Below are 25041 nucleotides of genomic sequence, written 5' to 3' on the forward strand. Positions count from 1 at the left end.
AGCAGACTAAGATCTCTTTGTTGCAAGCAAGTGGAAGAATATAGTGAAGTGTTTAGATACAAAGCCATGGAGGCTAGCTCAAAATGATTTGTTCTCTGTATGAGTCATCAGTATCTTGTAAATTGTTCTTTGGTGGGGGGCAGACCATGAATGGCCGCTGATAATCACAGAGTTAGCGAGACAGATATATTAGTTCATCGGGGTGAACGTAGCAGACATCACAGTTCTTCGATCAGTGGAAAGCCTCTTCTCTTTACTTGGTTCCAGGTTCAAGCAAGGAAGAATAAGATGAGAGGGAAGAATCTAGTTTTTTCCAGCAGCCGGTTTATTCACAATTTTGGGTTTCGTCATGTAAAACCGCCTCCTAGGCGGTTTTTAGTTGATCGCACCACTTTCAATTGGGTAATGGTTTTAGCGATTTTGCAGCGACTCCATTCAACCTCCTACACGTGGCAGGGAGATGGATTCGTAAACCACCCTTCATCGCACACTAATGTCTGATTATCTTGTTCGGTGCGATATCAATCTCATTCGTTGGATTTCGTTGAGTGGATCAGCGGTTAAGTTTGAGCGTGTAGCTTGGTGGGGTGGGACCATTAAACATCGGTCATCTTTGTTGAGCGATTTCCTCCTCGGCCATTGTTTTGTGCATGGAGATGGACGGCTTAGATTAAAGGGGCTTTTCTGGGGGTGGGGATGTGGTAGATTCCACGGGTTACCCGAGGGCTGGGATGTAATTCTGGTTGATATCCCTTGGGTTCGGTGATTTTCTTTGTAAGTCTTAGAGGTTTTGCCCTAGGTGGATAGTGCTCTAATTTTTTCTGATTCCTTGCCATCAGGTGGACGTTTGTAAATATTGTATACTATTTTTTGGCTTAATGAAATAGAAGGATCGACACTTGCTTTAGCAAAAAAAATATTTAGGTAATCACACGAACTAGCACCAAAAATAAATAGGTCTTTGGTCATCACAGGAAGTTTTACATGGTATAACCCTCTGAGAGGGAAATATCCACAAAACAATTAATCCATTCATATATAAATCTTTAAGCCATTCTTAACCTATAATTCTAGTTTTTCATTTGTATATCAAAAAGATTCTGTATTAATTAGGTACCTGGTTTGGTTTACCTGAAGAATACCCGGTGTTAATTAGGGAGAAGGGTTTTCGTAATTTCCACGTTCATGTAAGAATTGAATTTTTTGTAATATTTTTGCATGATAACTTGGTTTGATATGCAAGTAAGATTTATTTCAAGTGGTGCCAGGAATGATCATAACCTGTAGAATCAACTCTTAAATTCTTGCACCTTTGAATAATAGGTCATTTTTTTTATTTGAATGTTCTTATACTATTTTTCTACATATATGCTATTGCAAGTGGAGCAGGCAATGATGTGTATGAATATGTAAGTAATAATTCCAATTTCTGAGGTAACTCATTTTATACTTTTCTGAATTTGTGATTTCATCAGTCATTATTGGCCTAAAAGTATTTTCAAAACATATGTTCTTCAGATCAAATCAATTGGAAAATTTAAGGAAAGAAAACACACTGAGGGTATCTCAACATCAGATATCATAATGTGCATGCTGAAAGACTACAATGAATATGTAATGCGCAAATTGGCTCGAGGTTACACAAAGACCTTGGAGTCAACTATGTGAAGGTCAATTTAATCCTGCAACTTAACATTAGTTGGATTTTATAAGGTCTCAGAACTTCACAGATAATATTTCTGATCAGTTGTTCATTAGTAAATTTTACAGCTCCACAACCTCAATACTAAGTAGGCCCTTAAATATTTACATCTATCAAAATTCATCTATGTTCAGCAACTTTGAACTTTTCAGATTATCTATCGCAATTTCTGTGTTTTGCAACTTTGAACTTTTCAAATTCAAAAAGTTAAAAGTTAAAAAACACAGAGAAATTGAGATAGATGTAAAGATTTAATTACCTAATTAGTACTGAGGTTGTGAAATTATAAAATTTACCAATTAATAACTGATCAGAAATATCATATGTGAAGTTCGGAGACCTTATAAAGTGCTCTGAACTTTTGAAATTCAAATTGGCCAAAGACTTCTTGATGGGGTTAATATTATCAATATTTTCTCAACATGCTAAAGTGTATCTCTTAGGTATCATTGATCATGATTATTCAATAGAAAGAGGTCTAATATGCACTGGTTAATGGGAAAGACAATTAAGAATGCAAGCTAAATTTCCTTTCTTGACCAAATTTCAATTTTCTCCTCAAATTTCTTCATTTATGTCCCACATTGATATGTGTTGTATTTTTTTGATGCTCGATAGTGATACTATAATATATTACCATGCCCTCATCTTCATTTTTGTTCTTCCTCAAGTTATCTTCATTATCTCCGCCTGTGACTACAATAAACTATTTATTTTTTCAGTTTTTGTATGCTTTGTAACAAGGACATCTATGTTATGGGCTTCCAATCATTAGATTTATCATGAATCTCCAAATAATTCCAAAAAACTTCTTCTGTAGTCGTTTTCCTAAATACAAATGGCGCCATCTGTTACTTATAAATGATTTATTCAGTGTTTATGGCAACATGGCATGGTTTTTGAAGATTATGAGAGATTGCATAATGGGTGATTTTCCTATATGAGTAACAATTAATTGGTCTCTAAAGGCATTTTCCAAGAAATGCAAACTGAACTATTTCTAATGTTGAGCATGTGCGATATTTTGTGTTTAAGAGTACTTGTGCCTTTGGGAAAGAAAGTATGGGTTTATGTTTGCCATCCTATAGGATGGCATGTGTTTCCTTATAATGGCCATATAATCTTTACAGTTATTATAATCTTGTAATCAATATTCTTGTGTTTTTTATAGGAAAAGAAATTGAGGGTCAACATGAGGATAACTAAATTGCGTCAGAAGGTGAAGGAGCAACGAGAGTGTGTAGGGAAAAAGGTATGTTGTTTGATTGGTACTTTTTCACTTGAAGTCTTTCTTTGAGTTTATGCAAATTAAGTCAATTCATTTACATGGTTATTTGATTGGATTCCTTATTTTAGCAGGCAGACCACTGTCAGAATCATTCTCTACTTTCATTGGATTTTTGAAAGTTTTCAGTCTTATTAATGAAAAATATGTACATTTTCAGTTACATATCATTGCCGCAAGAGCTAGAATACATTACAGTGAGTGGGTTGAAAATGCAGATAGATGGGTGGCTAGTTTTCTAGTGAAGTTTGAGGAGGGGTGTTATTTAATGGTGAGCATCATTGTTCTAATTCTATAATCTAAAAGTCTACTTGGGTGTTGAGGTCAATTTTTTTAGTAGTTCAAGTGTTTATTTAGATGTTGTATTTATCATGTCTTACTTTCATGAACATGAAAATTTCTTTAGTTCATTTGTTGTCTGTCTCGAAGTTAGTGTATCAAAGAACTTGTAAGCCTATGACCATGCCTCTGGGACACGGGGACATGGGGACAAAGGATGGGTAAATGTATCCCAGGGATATGTGGAGAAATCCCCCAAATTTTAGGAAATGTCATGGGAAAAGTCAGTGTCCTCAACAAAGGGGATATTGCTCATAATAAATATTGACATTTGCTTGTAAGTTGTAACAATCACACTATTTTGTGTTCTTTTACCTCTTACAAATGCCATTGAGAAAAGTTAATTGGGGGGAGTCACCCCCACTTTTTTGGGGAAGTGCCCATGTGTCACCACAAAATAGAAATTATCCCCATTTCTTGGGAAACATCCCATCTCGTGTCTCTCTGACTTATGAGAGCCAGACATGAATTGGTGGAACTGGTTAGTCTCACTAGTGGCACAAAATCGAAAAAGGCTGGTTCAGTACTGGATCAACCTTTTTTCACTGAATCGGTAGGTTTTGTACGTAACAGGTCGACTCTATACAATGCAACCAAGGACCCACTGAATGCATTTTTTTGTTTTTTTTAAACAATAATTTATGAACGGGGCAACCTATTTCAACTGTAGGGTGTATGAAACCTGCTAGTTCTGTACCAAACTGGTCTTTTTTCACCAAAAGGGCGTGTTCTCTACAAGGCTGGCCAGTTCTGTACATTGCAACCAAGGACCCTCGAAACAAAATTAAAATAAAGGAAATAATTTATGGACAAGGAAGCCTAATATTCAACCCTAAGGCCCTAATAATGCTATGTGATTAATGGCATTGTTAAATGCTTAAATTTTCATCTTTTTATTTGAATTTTTAACATTACCATTAATTCTTTTAGGATGTTTTATAGCGGTTCCAGGTTATCAATTTGATTGAGTTTTAGACTAATAAAGCTTTAACTATTTTTAAGGTTTGAAACTGGAAGCATCAAATGGAAACTCTCATTAAACAGATGAACCAACAAGTATGTATGATTAAGGTGTTTCTAGAATAGCGTAAAATACAACTGTTTTGCAAGTAGAAGATTTTGAATGGCTTCACATTTTTGTCAAGTTTTCTTGAATGACTGGAAACTGCCTAAATCAAGACATAGTTTCTACTTCATGTTAAAAGCATATGACAATAACAAAATTCTAGTAGCACCTACACCCCACAGTAGACTGGGATTGGTTTCATTATTTCAGGGGTTGCATATGCTGGAAAATTTCACACAATCTGTATTTACAAAAATCACAATAGAGGGAAGGTCCCTCTTTCTCACGTCTATGGAGGAATATGTTTTTCTTCCCACACCTAATTGTTCCACCATATATTAAGAAGTTGTTAAATTGTTACAAAATGGCCCAAACAGAGGGAAGGCCCCACAAAGAATTTGTTGATACCTTCTAGGATAACAATGTTTAGCCAACACTGTTATATTTTGTTAAGACTCAAAGAGAAAATGGTGAAGTAATTGGAGAAAATGGTGAAGCAATTGTTGACAGAGAAATTGGGTATGAAGCCATCATGCTGCTAGAAATTTGGTTGTCTCGACTCTCAACTCTCCCTGCTTTTGCCTCTTTGCTTCAAGGTAGCAAGCTAATAAAAAGACCATATTTTTCTGTCATGCAGCATTTGGAGTTTTGTGTGGTGACTCTTGCATGGTTATGATGGTGCTCACTCCATGTAAGCAACAATGTTGCCTTACCTATTGGAAATAAAATATTTTAACATGACCCCACAGAGTGTCAAATACTAGTCACCAAGGTATTAAAACTCTTATGATTCTTGGGAATACCTCTCATGAAGACCCATGGACTTGGATGCCAAGAAGCAACCTTCTCACAGGGACTCGATGCTTGTGTTAACATTGTTTGGTTTGTATTTGGATGGCCCTCGAAGGGAATATCTTGATTTTTAAGCTAACTGTCATTTTTGTTTGGAGTTTACAGATTTTTTATTTGCAAAATTTCTGTTTAAAAGTTTTCCAATCTCATGGCCATTTTATGGTTAATACGTTTGGAATGTGAAGTTTGCAACACAACCTTAGATGGTTGTTGGTCTACAACATGCCTTATTCCACCACAATCTTCCTGGACTCACATGAACCCACCAAACCCCGTATTTCCCAAGTTCATTAGTTCTTTTTGTTGACTGTAAATATTTATAATTTATTAATTTACCCTTTTAAGAACTAATTCATTTGACAAAATGAAATGGTTCCAAATGCTAGAAAACAATTAGGAAAGAAATTGATATTTCATTTCATGAAGATCTTGCCACAGAACCTGAAAAGCATTCAAATCAGAGAGACTGATAAATAGGACCTACATAGTGTAATGGAATTCCACTTCAATAGAGTGTTTGTTTAGGCTGGTGAATCTTACTGATACTTAAAATGGCAACTATAAAATGTTATGCCAAAATATTCAAGTTTCTAAGGATTTTATATATAGTTTCTATAACATTTTGGCAATTATTTAAGAAATAGAAATTTCTGATAGAGAGTTTGGGTGAACCATTTTTGTTAAAAATTGGACACTTGCAAATCAATTTTTGGGAAGAAAATAAAATTAGAAACCATAAAATGTTCCATCTGTTATAGGAATGTGAATCTGTATTTTTTACTATTGTTTAGATTGATAAAAAATGTTATTGGGAAAGTTGCAGATGTAACATTTTTGGTGCAAGAATTTGTTTTGGTTTAATGTGGAAAAATTTACATTATACTATTAATGATTTCCTCTCTTGCGGGCATGTGCTGATGAGAACAACGCAACAAGACGATTGTTACTAGTGACATCATCAATTGATAAGATGGTGTTGAAAAGATCCAATCCATGTAGATACTCACCTGAAAGTTGTTGGTGTTGTTACTTGGGTTGGCCACTCATCACTTGAGATTCAAATGATGATATCTCAACCACCTGAAGGTATTTATATCAGAATAGCTTACTCCTTTGTGTTCCTGTTGACACAAAATCTAAATCAAATCTATACTGAATCCATTTTGTAAGATTAGGTAGCATTCATTATGTATCATGGTGTCTAGGTTTCCTTCCTGAACTAGATATTCAATTCTCTAGGAGTAATGATAGTCACACTTAAGTAAAAGCTAATATGATGATGATGTCTTAGAAAGGTGTTATAGCTATGAGCCAAATAATAGAAAATAACACTTTTTAGACCACTAAAAACAAATAGAAAGTGGACCATATTGACAACTTTCAAAGCTAAATTGTATCTATGGAGAGGAGACACGTTGTAAACATCTCATAACTATTAGTAATTTCCAAAGTTGTTTACTTCTCCATGGATTGTTAATAAATAATGGAGGACAATGAATAGCCGACGTCGATGAAAATGGAGCTATAAATTGGATCTAATTGAATTCCTATTTCAACTAAAACAAGGAAATCTAGTGAATGAACCCTTGACAAAGAATTAGAGATAGATTTGTGTTATAATTGAGTTCATAATTTGCTCTCTGGCTGGACGACGCAAGTCTAGGAAAGGTAGAGCCAAACAACAACTATTGCGGAATCAAGCTTGCAGTGTCAGAGTGATACAACTACTGAAGTTGCACCTACACACAAAGTTAGTGAAAGTTGTGGAACGACTGTAAAAACCATTAAAGCATTGTAGGAAAAAAAAAAACAAGATGGGAGAATGAACAAAAATCAAAGTTCATCCAAACAACGGGGCTGAATCTACATGTTACATCTTGGAATAGAGGTCTTAGTATCCCTTGTACATGTACAATGCAAGCCATGATTTCTTTGGTAGCAATTTGGTCCTGAACTCGTTGATATCAAACTCGACACAAATCACACAGCTTATCTTTCCACGAGTCTCAGGAGTTGAACTATCTTTCTGAACAAGGAATTTTTGGTGCTCCATTTTAGACATTAATAGAATTTATATGCTCTTGATTTTGTAGGTCAAACATGCTGTTGTTTCACTACCAAAGAGGTTTGGTGAGCCTGAGTGCGCTGTAAGATACTCTGAATTTTGTATTATGAATGTCAAATTAAAATAGTTATTTGGACATTTTCTTTTTACATTTGAAGTTTCTATAATCCCTCGAAGGAAAACTAAATTTGCAAAGCTTTCATTTATGGTTTTATATATTCTCTTATCTTTGGCAAAACTGCTTTCTATTTTTAAAATATAGATTAAAAGCTTTCTCACTTGTGTTGTTGCATGGCCATTAGTAGAAACCCTCCTATCTTGACATCAACTCTTGCAAGTACCCATTCATTTACAAATGCTAGTATTATGAATATATATTAAAAGGAAGCATGGGCTTGCAACACCCAAACACCAAAAACCCATGCACCTTTCTCGGGACCTACTTGTATGCTAATTCTTACAGTTTTGTTTTTAATAAATCATTTTACATACTCTTGTTTTCTTGCGTAGTTATAATCCTACTCTTTGTCTTAAATTTTACCATGATATTGAGCTCATATTAGCCATGGATTTGCTTCTCCATGCTTCATATCATACTATTGATTTCTCTATCATGTACCTTATGGTCAGAATTTTGTGTATTGTATTTTGAGAGATAGACTATTTTTCCAATTTGCATACAAGGAATTAACTTTTATCAACTCTATTTCCAAATTTCCATAGGGGATGGTTTATCTTTAGATGGTGACAAATGGCATTGGGTGGTTGAAATTATGGTCTCACTTAATTTTGTTAAGTTGTTCCTCATAATGTATTGTCGAATTTTTACTAATGAGATTGTGAAGGCATATGCTCAAGATTATTTCTTTGATGTGATCACCAACACAATTGGTCTAATTGTTGCTATTCTTGCAAGTACTTTGTACTGGTGGATAGATCCTGCTAGAGCAATTGTGGTAAGCAGTTCTTTGACCTTTTTCTTTAGAGTTCATAGTTTGCAACTTTTCACATGTTATGTATATCTATTTTTTTTAGTGTGCGCCATGGTTTCTTGGCACTCGCTACTGAAGAGTAGTTTGTCTTCCATTATGTCATCCTCTCCTTTTTATAATCAACGTCCACTTGTTTAATAAGAAAGTTGTTGTTTTTTTTCATTATCATGATATATCTTTGCATTTAGTAGCAACATAGATGAAATTTTTAGCACATGTTCTTGGTCATGAGTACTCTTCACTGTCATAAACAATGGCTGGTTGGAACTCCCAAGTCATAGAGAGCCCTGGATAATTATGGGGCTAGGATGGAGCCATGAATCTATCCATCTTAAAATTCAAAGGAAAAACATATTCTAGGTCTATTAACTTTTAAGTAGGGAGAACTGATTGCAAAGGTGCAAGAGAATATATCCACTCCATTTCATTTCTTTTGCTTTGATAATGACTCAATCGTAGATTGTGGATTCAAAAATCATGATCCTTTTTGTTTTACGTTATCAAGAAATTTTGTTATAGAATTTTATATGGGCGCATATACACAATAATAGACACATACATGTGTGAAGAAGAAGATGAAGAAAAAGAAGTCTTAACATGGAATGAAATCCCAACACAAGGATATGCCACTGTAGCAAGATAGCCTATATACATGAACATTTAACTGTATACTAATATAAGATTTTTATTGTTTTTGCTAGAGATATAATCGTCCTCTATTTTCACCCTTTGGGGCAATTTCTAGTTTTAGTAAGCTAAAAATATGGTCTGCATGATTATAGTTTTTATAAAGATTATAGATCATGCGTCAGAATTTTTTTCTTTTAATCAATGGCTATAAATGTAATTTTCAGGATTTCCATAACTCTTCACGTAATTCTTTAAAGTGTGCAAGCTCAATGGAAGAGCACTTGCCTTACAAACAGGAGGTTGGTGGTTCGATTCCACTATATGCTAACATGAATTAATCAACGAATTTGTAGTTTATTTTTACATAAATGTTTTTTATATCAATTTATTTCAATGGTGAGACATTTCTGGATTCATTGTTTTATATTGTCTCTAGAGAGACAAAAGTGATCTTTAAATAAAACTTTATTCTCTAGTATTAAAGACATATTGTCTCTAATCCAAGTGTTGTCTCTAGAGAAACAAAAATGAAATTGTCTCCTAAGAGACAATTTTTTAAGGCAATAATCTTTAAGACAATAATTTTTGAGACACCCGCTTAAAGACAATATTTAATACAATACACAAGTTATTTTTGTCTAAAGTTAAAACAATTTACCCAAAAATTGTCTCAAATATTGTCTTAAAACCCCCCTTTATGTAGTAGTGATCAAATCTCCATTCGGGAAGATTCCAAAAGCCCTATCCATTTCAACTAGATGAGGCATATTAGGAGATTGGCAATCAACTTTCAGAACATATCTTACTCTCACATCTAGAAAGAGAAAATCCAAGTGGCAAATCTTCTCTCAAAGTGTGGTATTCACTCCTGACCAGGGAAGTTTTACTTTACAACTTTCACACATGGTGTGCTCTTGAACTCTGGGTCCTTCACTTCTTAGGAGAGTCTCTTTTATTGCTCTCTGGGTCCTTCACTTCCTAGTATAGTCTTTGTTATTTCTCTCTGAATACATCCAACTATGCATTTTTGAACTATATGTGGATTTCATGTTATTGTTCTTTGGATACTTCCAACTATGCATTTTTGTACTGTGCAATTTTGAAGCAAACTTACTCTTTGCAGACAATACTGTAACCAGCACTCTCTCAATTATAACGAAGTAAAGTAGAATATTATAGATAAGAATACATAGACAAATAAGAAGAAGATTGTACAAGGAATGCTTTCAAAATGTACTCTCTTTTTTGTTAATAAATCCAGGGACATGTAAAATGTTGAAGTTAGCATGCAATTTTTTTCATGATAACTAAATCAACGTGGATGATTTTTGAGATCTTTAAACTGATCAAGATGGTCAAAACTACAAACCAAGTAATGTATCGTTCAGAAAAAGAAAATCCATCGATTGCAGGTCTGGAGTCTCCAAGCAAAAAGAATAAACTAATTAGCATTTAGACATAATTTAACCAAAAAGAATAATCTAATTAGCATTTAGACATCATTTGGATTTTCAAATTCAAATTTGAAGAAATAGAATATGTACATCTTCATGTATTTTTTTTTTACTGAAGCAAGAGTCATACCTTCTATTTCATTAAATCTTAAACCAACTTACATAATATACAACATTCCCAAAGGAACTATGGGCTAAAGAAATACCATCCGCTTACAGCCTATGGCCCTGAGCTAAAGTCTTAAACATTGAGCCTTGATCCCCCAGAAAAACTACAATTTCCACAAAATACCAACAAAGCCAAGACCATTCGATCTCCCCTAAGAGATCAGATGGACAAGGCTCAAATCGGGCCGAAAACAATCAAAAAATTAAAATTTTGAATCGGACCCGATGAAGAATTAGGGACTCAACTAAAAGGATTTCGGGTCCGGATGGGGGGATAACCCTCAAGCATGTAGAGCGCGCAAAAGCCACCGATTCCCACCAAGACGCGAAACCTGCCCGGAAGATATTCTTCCTCGGATCAGCGCCATTTTTCCTGACCATCAATCCTCCATGCCAGATCCAATGGCGGAGGATAATATCACAATACCAAGTAGCCCGTCGATTAACCCCGCAATAGCCAACCTAGACCCACCAACATTCTCGCTTGTTCCTGACTGTAGATCCATCTTGCATGATCCGACAGTGGAGGAGCATATCACACGAGCCTAACATACCGAAGATTACTGCACGATGAGGGTAGTATTTCTTCCCCGTACTATGCCACGTGTTTCTTGGTGAGTGGAATCACTCCCAACTCCGCAAAACCACTTCCTGTGTGAAGGGCATGCGATGGAAGTTAAACCACCTCGCGAGCGGTATTGCAACCACAGAAAGGAAAGCGGGGATTTTAAGGCTGCCGGGAAGGCCTGAATTTCGGCCCCACAGATCATCCCTTCTCCACGGTCGCATGAACCATCTATTCGGTCGACCATCCGCAAAGCTATATCTGCTCAGCAACTCCCATTTGAAACTTCTATGTTTGTACTGTCGAGGGTTGGGGAGGCCAACAGTGACCTGCATCCACAGAATGTTCTTACTTCAGAAAAGACACTGCATAAAGAATCCCAATCAACTAGACCCGCCTCTGTGTCTTTGTTTCGAAATACCATTATGTCCTCATCTGTCTGGTCATTACATTGTGCCTTTAATCTATTCAGAGGCATCTCATGCCAACTCAGCGCAACCCTACTTTTGGTACAGAGTACTCATTGATTTTCCAAGATATCTGCCAGTTTTTTGTTGTTCTTCGCACATGGTTAAAACTCACTGTACGTAAACCACAAAGATGAAGCTGAATCCTTTGAAATACTTGGAGTAGTCTCCATTGTTTTGAGACTTTTTCCAGTTCCGTGCCATAGCTGATTCTTTTGACCGAGTTTATGATTAACTCATAATCAGCTTCGACAATAACATTCTGGAGATTATCCTGCTTCAGGAATCCTAAACATTGCTCAAGAGCCATTAATTCATCCATATTGTTAGTGACTCTTCCCAAATGGCAATGGAAAATGAAAAGGAGACTGCCATTTTCATCCCTTAACACCCCTCCACAGCTAGCAATACCTGGGTTACCTTTAGAGACCCCATCAATGTTGTATTTTCAAAAAACCCTGAGGGGGAGGATGCCAATAATCCTGCTTAATATCCATTTTCAAAAACTTCTTGTCTGGGCCCTGTGGAATAAGCCCCTACATACCTAACTTAAGAAGTATCTGTGTTTTAGCATCTGAAGGTGGATGCTTAGGGAGAGTTCGCACTATGGTACTTACCGTCTCCTTAAGTTGTCTTAAGATTTGTCCAAAAAGGCATTGGGAGGAACTTTTTTCATTCGTAAAGATTATGTTGTTCCTTTCTTTCTAGACAGTCCATATTATGAAGCTTGGCGTTAAAGCCCAGGCTGACCCTAGAAGATCAAAATCAGAGAAGTTGCGTCTCATAAGGGTATTGATAATGCTTCCTTTGTCTCTGTCTGTCTGCTGGAAGATAGTGGAAAAAGTATCCCACAACCAAGAGGTCAAAATGCAATTATTGAGAAGGTGCTCCATTGTTTCCTCTTGGGAATCACAAAGCTGGCATCTGGAAAGGCCCAGAAGACCCCTCTTCTGAATGTTGTCCCAAGTCAGAATTTTCCTATGATGGACCAACCACATGAAGATTTTAATCTTCATCCATCCTTGATGTCTCCATATGTTCTGCCATACCTTGTCTGGTTCATTGGAATCCAGCTCAAGGAGTATGCCTTTTGCCTCCTTAAGATTGAAGGTGCCTACATTATTGTTGTCCCATCTAAGTTGGTCATGCCCCCCTGTCACTAATATTTTCCTTTGTTCCACCATGGTCAGAAGTGCCTCTGCTTTGGCTTTCAGTGGGCTATCTTCCGTGTGATCCATATTCTTCCAGGTTCTCCATTTTCCTTCACTGTTGGTTTGATCCAAAAAATCTTTTACCTTAAATAACCTTTTGGTATATGTTTCTTTCTTGAGGTCTAGAAGGTTCTCTCTTAACAGTATAGGTTCTTGTTGCCATTTGTCCTCCCAAAACAAAGCAAGATCACCATCTCTGATTTCCCAGAAGCTGTTTTTTTTGTACTAATCCTCTATTCCCCCAGGCCTTATTCCAGATGTGTGAGCCCTTTATGATGCTAGACATCCTTATTAGATCATTATCTTGCCAATTGTTGGCATATTTTTCTTTCCAGATTCTAGCCCACTGTGCCTTTGGGTCTTTTACCCAGCGCCACCATAATTTTTCCCCTAAAACTTTACTTAGTGCTTCCGGATCATCCAGTCCAAGACCCCCATATTTTTTAGATTTGCAAATCTTCTCCCCGGCTACCAAGGCCCATTTCTTTCCTTCCTCCCCCTTACCCCAAAGAAAGTTTCTTTGAATGGTTCTAAAATGTTGCAAAACTCCTTTTGGAGCTAGAAGGGCTGATAGCATGAAGACGGGTATTGATTGGAGAACCGCTTTTGTAAGCACTAACCGACCAGCCAAGTTTAAAGATCTAAAGGTCCATTCCCTGATTTTATCCTGCACCTTATTAATCACTAGCTCCTAAATGCCCTTGTGCAAAGGCTTATCAGTAAAAGGAACTCCCAAATATTTGGAGGGAAGGACATCCCTTTGAAAGCCTAGAATCCTGGAGATATTTTTTTGAATAGCAATATTGGTATTAAAGAAAAATATCTTAGATTTGGAGAGATTAACTTCCATACCTGTAGCCTTGGCAAAGTTAGACATGATATGTTTGTACGCTAGAGCTTCTTTGACCGTGGGGATTCCCTGCAGCATAGTATCATCAACAAATTGTTGATGGGTCAAAGCCTGACCAGTCTCTGAAATTTGGAGGCCTTTGATATTACCAACTTCTTTCACATGCTTAATAGACTGACTCAGTCCTTCCATCATGAGAATGAAGAGAAAGGGAGAGACTGAATCACCCTGCCTGAGACCTCTGGAAGGAGTAAAAGTCTTGAAAGGAGAACCATTAACTAGAATTGAAAAGCTGGAAGAAGTTCCCAGGGCCATGACCCATCTTACCCAGTTATGATCAAACCCAAAAGCAATAAGGACCCTCCTTATATAGGTCCAATTCAGCTTATCATAAGCTTTGACTAGGTCCAATTGCATAGTCATACCAGCCTTCCCCTTACTTGTCAATGAGTGCACCACCTCATGAGCTTGAATGATGTTATTGAGAATTTTTTTGCCCTCCACATAATCAGATTGCTCCACAGAAACTAGAGTAGGAAGAAGTGGTTTGAGTCTATTAGCAACAATCTTGGATATTATCTTATAAACCACATTGCACAAGGCTATGGGTCTAAACCTGTCTGGAGTCTGAGAATTGTCCTATTTTGGGATCAGGGAGATGAAGGAAGCATTGAGCACCTTCAAAATAGCTCTATTCAATCTAGAATCTTCCACTACGTTCAGAATATCCTGTTTAACTATATTCCAGCAAGCTTTAAATAAATCCACATTGAAACCATCAAGGCCTAGCGCTTTACCATCCTGCATTTCTTTGATGACCTCACTAACCTCCTCTTCTGTCACTGGCCTATTGAGATTGAAATTATCCTCTCTAGTAACTAGTCTAGGAATATGCCCTGTTAAATCCCTGATAAAATGCTCTCTGTCTGAAATGGTTTCCTGTGCTATTCCACGAAAGTGCTGAACTAACACATCTTCTATATCTTCATTGGAATTAAGAAGATGACCGTCCTCATCCTTGATCGAAGAGATCCTATTATGGGATCTGTTCTCTATGGTAGATCTGTGGAAAAATCTACTGTTGCACTCCCCTTCTTTCATCCATTGAACTCTGGATTTTTGTCTCCAAAATATTTCCTCTTATTTACATAAATTCTCCCAGTCTTGATGGTGTTTGGTGACTTGGTCATTTCTGTCTTTATCAAACCCATATGTAATAAGGGTTTGATTGAGTTCCCACATTTTATCTTCAATAGCTTTTTTTGCTGCAAAAATATTGCCAAATTCATTCTTGTTCCAATCTTTAAGTCTAAGCTTGATATGCTTTAGTCTTTTGTGTAGCTGGAACATACTTGTACCCTAAATATGCAGATCTTTTTTCCACCATTTTGTAATGTTGCTGATGAAGTCTGGGTGGGTGAGCCAGATATTCTCAAATCTGAAAGGTTTGTTCTTGGGGGTACCAATGCCCTGAACCTCAAGTTGAACAGGCCAATGGTCCGAGCCTCCAAAGGGGAGAATTCTTGCTATCATTTCCTTGTTGGTGAGCATAAGGTCCTCTGAGATTATGAATCTGTCTAACTTTGAGGCTACTTGAGACTCTCCTCCTCTTTTATTGTTCCAAGTAAAGAGACCATTACTCATGTCAGTATCAACAAGCTTCATATTATCTATAAAAGTTTGAAAAGTTGTAGAGTCTCTGCTTAAAGTTCTAGTTCCCCCTTTTTTTTCTGAAAGTGATTTGATCATGTTGAAGTCCCCACACAAGATCCATGGTACATCTACATGTCTGTCTCTAAGCTCCATAAGAGAATCTAGAAACCTGAGTTTGTCATCCATTCTTTGAGGGCCATATACATTCGTGACCAGATAGGTCTCCCTATCTCCCACTGGCTATATAACCACTGATAAATAATTTCTAGATGCCTCAACATCTATTATACCAATCTTTTGGGGGTTCCAAAGAGTAAGTATGCCCCCTGCTATGTTATCTTCTTTGACCTCTAGAAACTCAAAACCCATTTGTTGTGAACTTCTTTTATTTTTTGAATGGAACATTTAGTTTCCTGGATAAAGATCATATCCGAAGCTTCTTGTTTCATTATATTACTAAGAATTCTATGTTTCCTTTTACTACCTAGACCTCTGATATTCCAAGATGTAAACTTCATTATTAAAGATTCGTAAGGGAGTAGCTGATTAGATCTTTCATCTTACCTGAATCTATCATTAGATTTCCACATTCCATCAATAACTCATTCTACTTTTTCCTGCCTCTTTTCTTTCCTGGCTTTCTGGGTGCTAATCCAGGTGTGATTTTCATAGTTTTCACACCTTCATTGCCCTGCCTTTCTTTTTTTCTTTGCCTATCCAGCCTTTTAGCCTGAGCTTTCCATAGGAACGGCTATTGTACTCTATTGAAATCTTCTGGCGGTAATGAGTCTACCCCACTCATGGTCCCTTGTTTCAAGAATCCTTCTAGATCTAAGTGTTCCCTGTCAAGAATCTCCTGCAGTTCATGATCCTCCATTTCCATCTCACTCTGGGCCATTTCTTGGTCCATCTTCGGTTCTGCATCGCTCAGCATAGTCTCTTTTTGTTTGTTAATATCCTGTGTTTGTACTCAGTCTTCTTCTTTTTCCTTCTCCACTGGGCTTCCTTCCATTATCTAATCTACTTTTGTTATCTCTTCTTCTTCTTCGAGTACTTGGAACCTATTCAGATTAGCCTGTTTCCCTTCTGTTTGATGTTGTTTTGGCCCCCTCTTGCCCCCTTTTCCTCTGTGTGCCACTTTGTGAAAGCCTTCAATATCTTTCATTGTGGTCGCTTTACTTTTTTTCTCTATTTTACTGAGAGGGCAGTCTCTAAATAGGTGCCCATGCTCATGGAATCTCCGACATCTGAAAGGAATATGTTCATAGACTACTGTTTGCACCCATTCTTCATAAAAAACTTCCAAGATGACCTCATCCGGTAGAGTACCAGAGAGATCCATCTCTACACATATTCATGCGAAGGAAGTATACTTTCCCCTTTTGGTGGCCTTAGAAGCTTTGAAAAAATGCCCTAATTTGTTTCCTATGGCAGATAATGATTTCGTTTGCCAGTAATCAAGAGGTAGAGAGTAGAGTCTTACCCAGACTGAGACATAAGTGAAATTTTCTCGCTCAGGGACAAAATTCATCATCCACGGTCGCATGTAGAGGCCTGCTGCTGCATAGAAGTAAGGCCCTCCTTCAAACACCCTGTCTTTATCCTCAATATTTGTGAAGACCACCGTAAAGAAACCCTTTGACCCAAGATGTAGGTCAATGCTTCCCTTTGGTTTCCAGATGTATTTAATCCATGTTTATAAAGCCTTTTCAATGGGCCATAATCCCATGAATTTACAAATGATAGCATATGTCCACATGTGGTCTCTGTGCACCTACAGAGCAGGATCATTTAAAACTACTCTGGGTGTGACCTCAACTTTGGGTTTACATGACCCCTTTTGTGCTTTTATTTTTGCTCCCTGTTCCTTGTCTTCTTCCTCATTTTCTTTATTGTTGTTATTCTCCCTTGACCTGTTTAATTCTTTCTCTTCTTCCTTGTTCCTTATCCCTTCTCTTGAATGACCTATGATGCTCTCTAATGGTTTCTTACCTCGACTAGCCACTGCCTACCTCTAGGAGGGAGTGGAGCTCCCTCCTTTGCGCTCTTCCATGGATTTCTACCCCTACAGACACCTGAAAACCCTAGATCTTCGATCCTCTTGTCACCCCATCCCCGCCGGTGCCTGATTTTCCACCAGAGATCGTACATCTTCATGTATTTACTTGTAATTACAAATTCAAAAAATAAAACATATACGTCTTAAAGAACAAAATAAATTTTAATATTAAAATTCTTCCAATTAAAAGAAACACCCTATATCTTCTCTCATGTGTAATACTAATAAAATACGAAGTTGTATAATTGTAACCTATGCCTAATCGAAAACATCTGAAAAAAACTATGCCTAATCGAATACTTATATTACAAATTACGAGGCAATATCGATGAAACTCATCCTACTAAACAGACACTTCACCAGTTGGTTGGTTAGTTAGTCTTTCTGCAATTCTTGCGGATCTCTCCGCTTGTGTCCGTAAGAAGTTTGATGTTTCCCATCTTAACCATGGCGGCAGCAAAGTGTGAGAAGAAGGCGGTCTGGTTGGAGCTGTAGGTGGTCACCTGTGGAGCCTTCGTTGAGTTGTTGATCAGAGTGAAAAGTTTTTTCTTGCATTTCAGATTGATGTAGTAGTTGTTGTCAAAGACAGTGGGAGTCACATAATCCAAGGGCGACAGGTTGTTGTCTCCAGAGCCGGTGGTTCTTGGACACCTCGAGCGCCACAAAGTGGAGTAGGTACTATCTATATCTGTGTCGTTGTAAATACGGCCTCTAAAACTTACGCACTGCCCTTTCCCTATAGTATGACCACCTGTAGAATGAATATATTTTCACATCAACTCAAAACCAGCCATTAATATATACACTAATCTACGGTCATTAATTCTTCATGTTTTTTTTTATGAATTGTATCTTTGTATTTTGAAGAAATATATCTTCATCTAAATATCATAAATGAAAAATAATATACAATATTATGATTACCAGATAGTGTGACCATTTCCTTTTTGGAGAGGCCCTGTGCTTGGAATAATGAAATTAGGTTGCTCAGATTGGAAGTGGGAGGTAGAATGTTAGTGTTCGCACAGCTAAAGTTCGTCTTTTTTGAGTCTCGCCGACCCAACCTCACAGTCCAATATTAAATGAAATGATAGAAATAACAAGATGGCGGAGCAAGATTAATCGGGGTTACTTCAACAACGGAATCACGGGTAGCAACGGGGATAATATCTGCACATGACAGGACACCACTGCATGCATTTTCGACTTGGTTCTTTATGGTATCGATCACCTCGAAGCCCCTTGTCGAATTGTTATTGGGATTGGCGTACTTCTCGCTAGTGAAGTTCGTGGAATTGTCCAACACGACGGACCCATCGCAACCCTGGAACAAGAAATGAAACAGTATTCATGAGCTACCTCTAAATCAAAATATCACCGTGAATTGTCAAGCCTGGTTCAATCAATAATAATAATAATAATTGTTGCACTTACATTAATGAAGTAGTCGTGGAATCGTATGGATTCGATGTTGATCATAAATGCTTATTGCTGGATAATATACTTACTTAAATTTAATGACGTACATATACAACCCCAATCATTAATGGATCATAGTTGCCTTCGTAGAAAGATACATGTTTCTCGTAAAGAAGCGTAGGACTGTAGCAGTGCTGTGCGAAGACATGGCAGTTCCTATTTCCAACCCTATAGCATTATAAATGTTATGTCCTTACACCATCGTGACAGCCCGGTTGACATCATCACCCCCTTACATCTCGCATCTCAGGCCTAACCATGGATCATGCCGCATGTTACATGCATCCCATCTCCAACCTGCGGCGAATACGGGTCACCCAGCTCCGGCGACTCTGTCGTCTGCAGTGTTCCTGCCCGCCAAGCTACCCGCCTCCACTTTGGTGTATTAATGACATTTACCAACCCAGCGTGGAGGCTCATAAACTCCTTACCAACCATCCTCGATACATTATCTGCCCAAATCCCGGCAATTCAAAATCTAACCATTGAACAAATTCACTGTGGAGCTCCGGCGAACAGAGGTTACAGAAGGTGATCCCCTGCACCTCTTCGAAACAGGTATTTCAAACGCTATTTCGACCTTTGTCTTGCACGTAAGGCCAAATTGTGCTTTGAAAATTTATATTTATTTGAGGTCTCCCAAGGCCAAAGTATAGCGTTTGTTGAGTTTGGTAGAAATAACTTCCACCATCTACCAATATAAAGTTTCAACCAGTGCTTTGTATATGTAATAATTTATTTACTGAGGATATAGTTCTTCTATTTTCTAAAATTTCTCAATATTTTCACAGCTAAAGGCTTTCAAGAGTAGATCTAACTAGGTACCTTAGTAATGAATGGCACCAGTGTGCGCAAAATAATGAACCTCTCGTTCAGTTTCTCCCTGCGTCTACGCTCTGCGAGTACATGATTTACAGTGATGTCGTCCTAACCATTTCTACGCATCCTGCATTCATTCTCACCTTCCCTTAATTTGGGTGAGCTTTCATCCCTGTCTCTACTATGAAGGTTGGGAACACTGAACAAAATGTATTTCAGCACCCTGTGGGCATTCACTGCCTTCTGGACCAAAACCCTGTTGTTGCCCGTCCAACTAGAGAAAGCACATCGTTGCGTAACATCCTGAGGATTGACGTTTCCGTGTATGAGTTGCAAGGTCATTGCCTCTGTCCATTGGCTCGACCGCTGTTGTTGTAGTATGGTTGAAACTGTTTTGGAGTAGTGACCACTTTCATCATCGCTTCCTTGATCAAGGTATTGCTGAGTACCCTGATAATGTAGGCAAATATAGAAATTGGGATAACAGTCATAAGCCTCCCCAGACCAGACAAAAGGAGAAGTAGGGGCTAGGAGGGCAGAAAGCCGCGCACGTCAAAGGATAAAAGGAATTTACGGACCCTTATGAAGTGAACACCTTAAACAAGCGCTTGTCCACCCTACGACGCGCATGCATGCATGAAGCATCTGTGGATGACATGTAGCAGTGATCTTAGAGAGGGAAAGCATAGGCTAGTATACCTTCGTGCATAAAAGATGATGAGGCGTGTCGCGATATCTGAGTGGCAGGATCCAGAAGCTGAAAGACCATTGGTCCAGGATGTGTGCTATTAGTTGCTGGTTCGTCGTCCGTCAAACCACTCCATACGCTGCTAGTTGGTCGCTCTGATAGGCTATCATCTCTAGCTGGAGGATGCTGGTAGGTCTCTGTAGGCGCTCCCGCTGTAGGCGCTCCCCTTCTCCGCCATTGGATTCCTTATCAATGGAATTATTTGGAGTTCCCTTACCGGTTATTAATCGCAACTATCTCGTATAAAACGCTTGCAAACTACACTGGCGTCTCGTTATAAGAATATTTATTGAGCAAATATGTGAATTTTATTACATGATTACAAGCTTCCAAGCATTAGTGAATTTGATAGTTATAGTACAAGCTTACAAGTCTTTGTAAGGGACAGGTTAGCAAAGAAAACGATTCTGTCCTTGTTTGATAAAATGTGAAGAGAGAGAGCTTGTATATTTAAATACAATTTTTTTTTAAATAATTCGAATATAGTTGTCGTCTAGTCCCCGTCTGTCTAGCAGAAGAGCATAACACCATTATCAGTGAAGCAAATGTCTGCCAATTTCGATATTTAAAATAGCTTTATCAAAAAGAAAGGCTATATAATTTTACCATATCTCCTCACTATTGTAAGATTTCTGCTATGTCCTGACTTCAAATCTTACTGATAGTAGAATTTCCAGTAATTTCAATACTTCAAATTCAAAATTATAAAATTACATTGAAGACCCTGAGATTTATATCATAATCCTGTAAATCATAAAAGTAAGTACACTGAAGGCCTTGAGATTTAAATCAGTTTGTAGAATCACTTTGTAGTGTGGTATTATTGAACCAAGCTTGTTTCCATCTCATGAGCTTATGTCTACTGTATATTAAGGTATCCAGCAGGTATATTGGATGCGGGGAATTCCATTTAACACAAGGATAGCAGTCAATTAGAGAGGGCAACATTTTCTTCTAAAAAATATTTATTGGACTGTAAAGAAGGTTTATCTGTGTTGAGTTTTTATCATCTACAGAAAAAGTTGAGTTGCAACAAATAGATATGTTTTCTGTCCAGTAACATATTATATATAACTTTTTAAATATATCAAGGATTTAAGAACATTTTATTCTATTCCAGTTTTTAAAATTTTAGTGTTTAAAATGGATTTTAGTGTTTATTCTATTATTATGTTGTCCTTTTTAGATTATGGTATATGGAGAGCATTAGTGTCTTTACTCTCCTGGTTATGTTTGCAGGGAAAAAATATGTCCTGTAAATAAATGGCATCCTATTTTTCCTTTGTTGAAGAGTCCATAGAGCCCTCCCCCATGGAGTGTGCGGATTACGAGCAGTATGTGCATCTCCTCGAGCTCAGTGCCATGTGGAAATTCAAGGAATGGCCTGGTTGGTCTAGAGAGGGGTTGGTAAAGGCTGCCTTACAGTCATTGGAGATTACTTTTCGGTTTGTTTCGTCTGTCCTCTGTGACACAAGGACTTACATTGACAAAGAGGGATGGAAGAGAAGGCTTGAATCCTTAATTAGTTCCCAGATTGAGTTGATTTCAATGACTTGTGAAAATGACAAGCAGGTTCCCACTCTTCAGTTGTCAGTAAGTAGTGGTGTTCTTACTAGGAAAGTTTTCCATGACGTATGGCAGAGACCTGGTGCTTTACCTGTGGTTAGCAGAACAAGTGAAGAGAGCTTACTACCTCGTTTTGGTACATGGAAAAGCGCTGAAGCTATGGTTTCTAGAATATGGCTTGCCATTGAAGGTCATACGCAGAGGACTCCCTTCACTTTAGGTCTGGGGGAACCAAATATGTCAGGTAGGCCTATTCTTGAATATGATAGAATCTGCAAGCCAAGATATTTGCACTCTTTAAAACAACATAAACAATTCCATAATCCAGAAGATGCCAAACTTTGCAATGTCCTCCAGATCTTTGAGGCCTGGGTATTTGTAGGCCAAGAATTGTTGCACAGAATATATCAACAAATAGACTCTGGGGATTTTGTAGGAGCATCCACAGACTGTTGGATGGTTGAAAGGATGTGGAACATGCTCACAGAAATTGTGAATTTGCTTCTAATGATGGACCCAGATGATTTCCTTTGCCTTAAACACTAGTTGGCAATTAGCAGCACTGGTACACTTGCAGGTGCATATTGCCTTCGGTCTGCCCCCCTTAGAGACCTTACAAATGCATGCAAGGAACTAAGGCATCTGGTGCCCAAAGTCATGGGTGTTGAGGCTGATCCAAAGGGTGGACCAAGGCTCCAGGAGGCACTTATGCATTTGTTTCATTCACATGGACTTCGCTCACATAACACTTCAGGTGCTTATCATGTTGCAACAATACATGTTCTGTTGGCCTTCCAGGCAATAGAAGCCGCGGTGAAAAGGTTTTTCTTCTCATATCAGCAGCTGGTAGTAACAGCCATGGGTAGCATTGAAATGAAGGGTCCATCATATCTAGGTGCTTGTGATGCCCTGCGTTAGATATATTTTGAACCACCTTATTTCCCTAGTGTGGATGGTGCAAAGACATTTTTGGGTTACTATTGGCACTAAAAGTCTACAACTATGGTGGATGGTACACTGGAAGATCTACAGACAAATCAAGTGAAGTTTACAAGACAAAGAACAGTGCCTTCAGTTTTTGAAAGTATTACCCCAAATTCATACATACACTTCTTACATTGATAGTTTTGAATACTATACATAGAATTATATTGGATATAGGATTAGACTCATTTTTGTTCATCCCCATCAGTAGGAGCAATCAATAGAACAACGCTAGAAATTTGAACAATTTCTTTTTTTCCATGTCCAACATGGACAGGATACTAAGGATTCATAGTGTGCAATTCCTCCTTCGTTAAATACTGTAAAAGATTGTCCAAAATTAAAATGGTAATTATCAAAATTATTAAATTTTACGAGTTTTTTTTTTTTTTTTTTTTTAATTCTTTACCTAAATTCTATGATGAGTTTAATGATATTTATATAATTCATTATAAATTTTAACATGAAATGTAGTTTAATGTTATTATTTTTTTTGTTTTTTTAAGATTTTTTAATTCAGTGTGTGAAACTAAGATAATTATAACTTTAAGTTGTTAAGTTTATTTAATGGAATGCATCATAATTTTTTGGATGCATTAATTTTTTTTGTATATTTAATCAGATTTTTTGTTTTTTAAGATTTTTTAATTCAGCATGTGAAATTGAGATAATTATAATTTTAAATTATTGAATTTATTTAATGGAATATATCATAAAAATTTTAATGTATTAAATCTATATCATATTTAAATATATAATTTAAATGATGGAACATTACAATTTCATTACGGGTCATACTAAATAATTATCTCTTTAAACTTGGCCTCAGAAAATATAATTCTTTTATTTGAATATTTTCTCCTTCAAAATTAATATGAGTGAACCAACTATCCAAGGGTCTTATTGGATCTTGTTCTGATTTATTGATTTAACGATATATAAGATATATCATTATACTATTGATGAGTCATCTTATACGGTGGCTTTATCCAATTTTCTCTTATTGACGAAGATAGTTATCTTTTATATATATATCTATATATATATATATATATATATATATATATATATATAATATATAATATATATATCAATTTTTTTGGATATATTGACATCATACCGTTACGTTTTTTTCCTTTTTTCCCTACATTTGACATTTCTCTGCTACGTGTTTGTGTCATAATAAATTTGAGTGAGCAGTAAGGGGTGAATGAGACTATTCTAAAGGTTGTCTCTTGCTCATCATGTCTGCAGCGCTTTTGATGGTGGGTTTCTACTTTGACAGTGATTTTCTTCCTTTGCAGATTGTTCTTCAGAAACCATTTTGATGCTTCTTTTCTATAAAAGTGGACATACTTTGTAAGTCAAAACACCAAAACCATAATGAAATTTGTTCCTTCATACTTTGGTATAATTGTAATAAAATCCATTATGGCCTCTTCCCAACACTCACTTGGTATGGACAATGGTTCTAGTAGACTTGGTCTCTTGATTATTCCTCTTTTGTATTCAAGCTACATTCCTACCATAAATATCCACTCATTTCCAAAGTTTTGAGAAAATATATTACATAATGCATTTTGGATTGACTAATAACATATAATTAGTATAATTTTTTATCTCTACATTTATTTTACAAAGTACTCTGATACTTCTTTATACTCTACTTGAATTTTCTTGCACATGGCCTTGTGTTATTGCTTAGTATGTCATTTAATTTAACTGAATTTATGATAAAGGTATAAATTTTGCCTTTAGTTCTTCAATTCTAATTTGTTTTAGCGAGATTGTAAATTTTAGTCAAATTATTTATAGTATAGTATCATTTATAAAATACGTTGTTATTTAATCATATAAGTTTAAAATTAGAACATTGATAATGCATATTGCTTATAATCATTCTCACTCTTAACATCTATAATTTGGCTTAACACTTATCATTTTCTTGCAGATTGACACACGGTTCGCCCGCTTGTGCAGAGCCTAACCCCACGGTTTACATAGAACAAAAACAATCATTGTAATTTTTCTTTTGTGGGTGACTGGCAACCTTTAGTGAATTGCCTTCACCTCTGCAATTTTTTTCC

The 25041-nt window shown here is 36.9% G+C and overlaps 1 protein-coding gene across 1 annotated transcript; it reads left to right on the forward strand.

Moving 5' to 3' along the window:
• The first annotated feature begins 21715 nt into the window (after positions 1 to 21715).
• Positions 21716 to 22888, forward strand: LOC149138485 (nematode resistance protein-like HSPRO2). Its single transcript, XM_089450367.1, has 2 exons — positions 21716 to 22214; positions 22548 to 22888. The coding sequence occupies exons 1-2, from the start codon at positions 21716 to 21718 to the stop codon at positions 22886 to 22888; spliced, it is 840 nt and encodes a 279-aa protein (XP_089306493.1).
• Positions 22889 to 25041: the final 2153 nt, after the last annotated feature.

This window comes from Pinus tabuliformis, chromosome X (genome assembly GCF_031772625.1).
Source record: "Pinus tabuliformis cultivar Carrire ecotype Pingquan chromosome X, CPIR1, whole genome shotgun sequence".
Lineage (NCBI taxonomy): Eukaryota > Viridiplantae > Streptophyta > Pinopsida > Pinales > Pinaceae > Pinus > Pinus tabuliformis.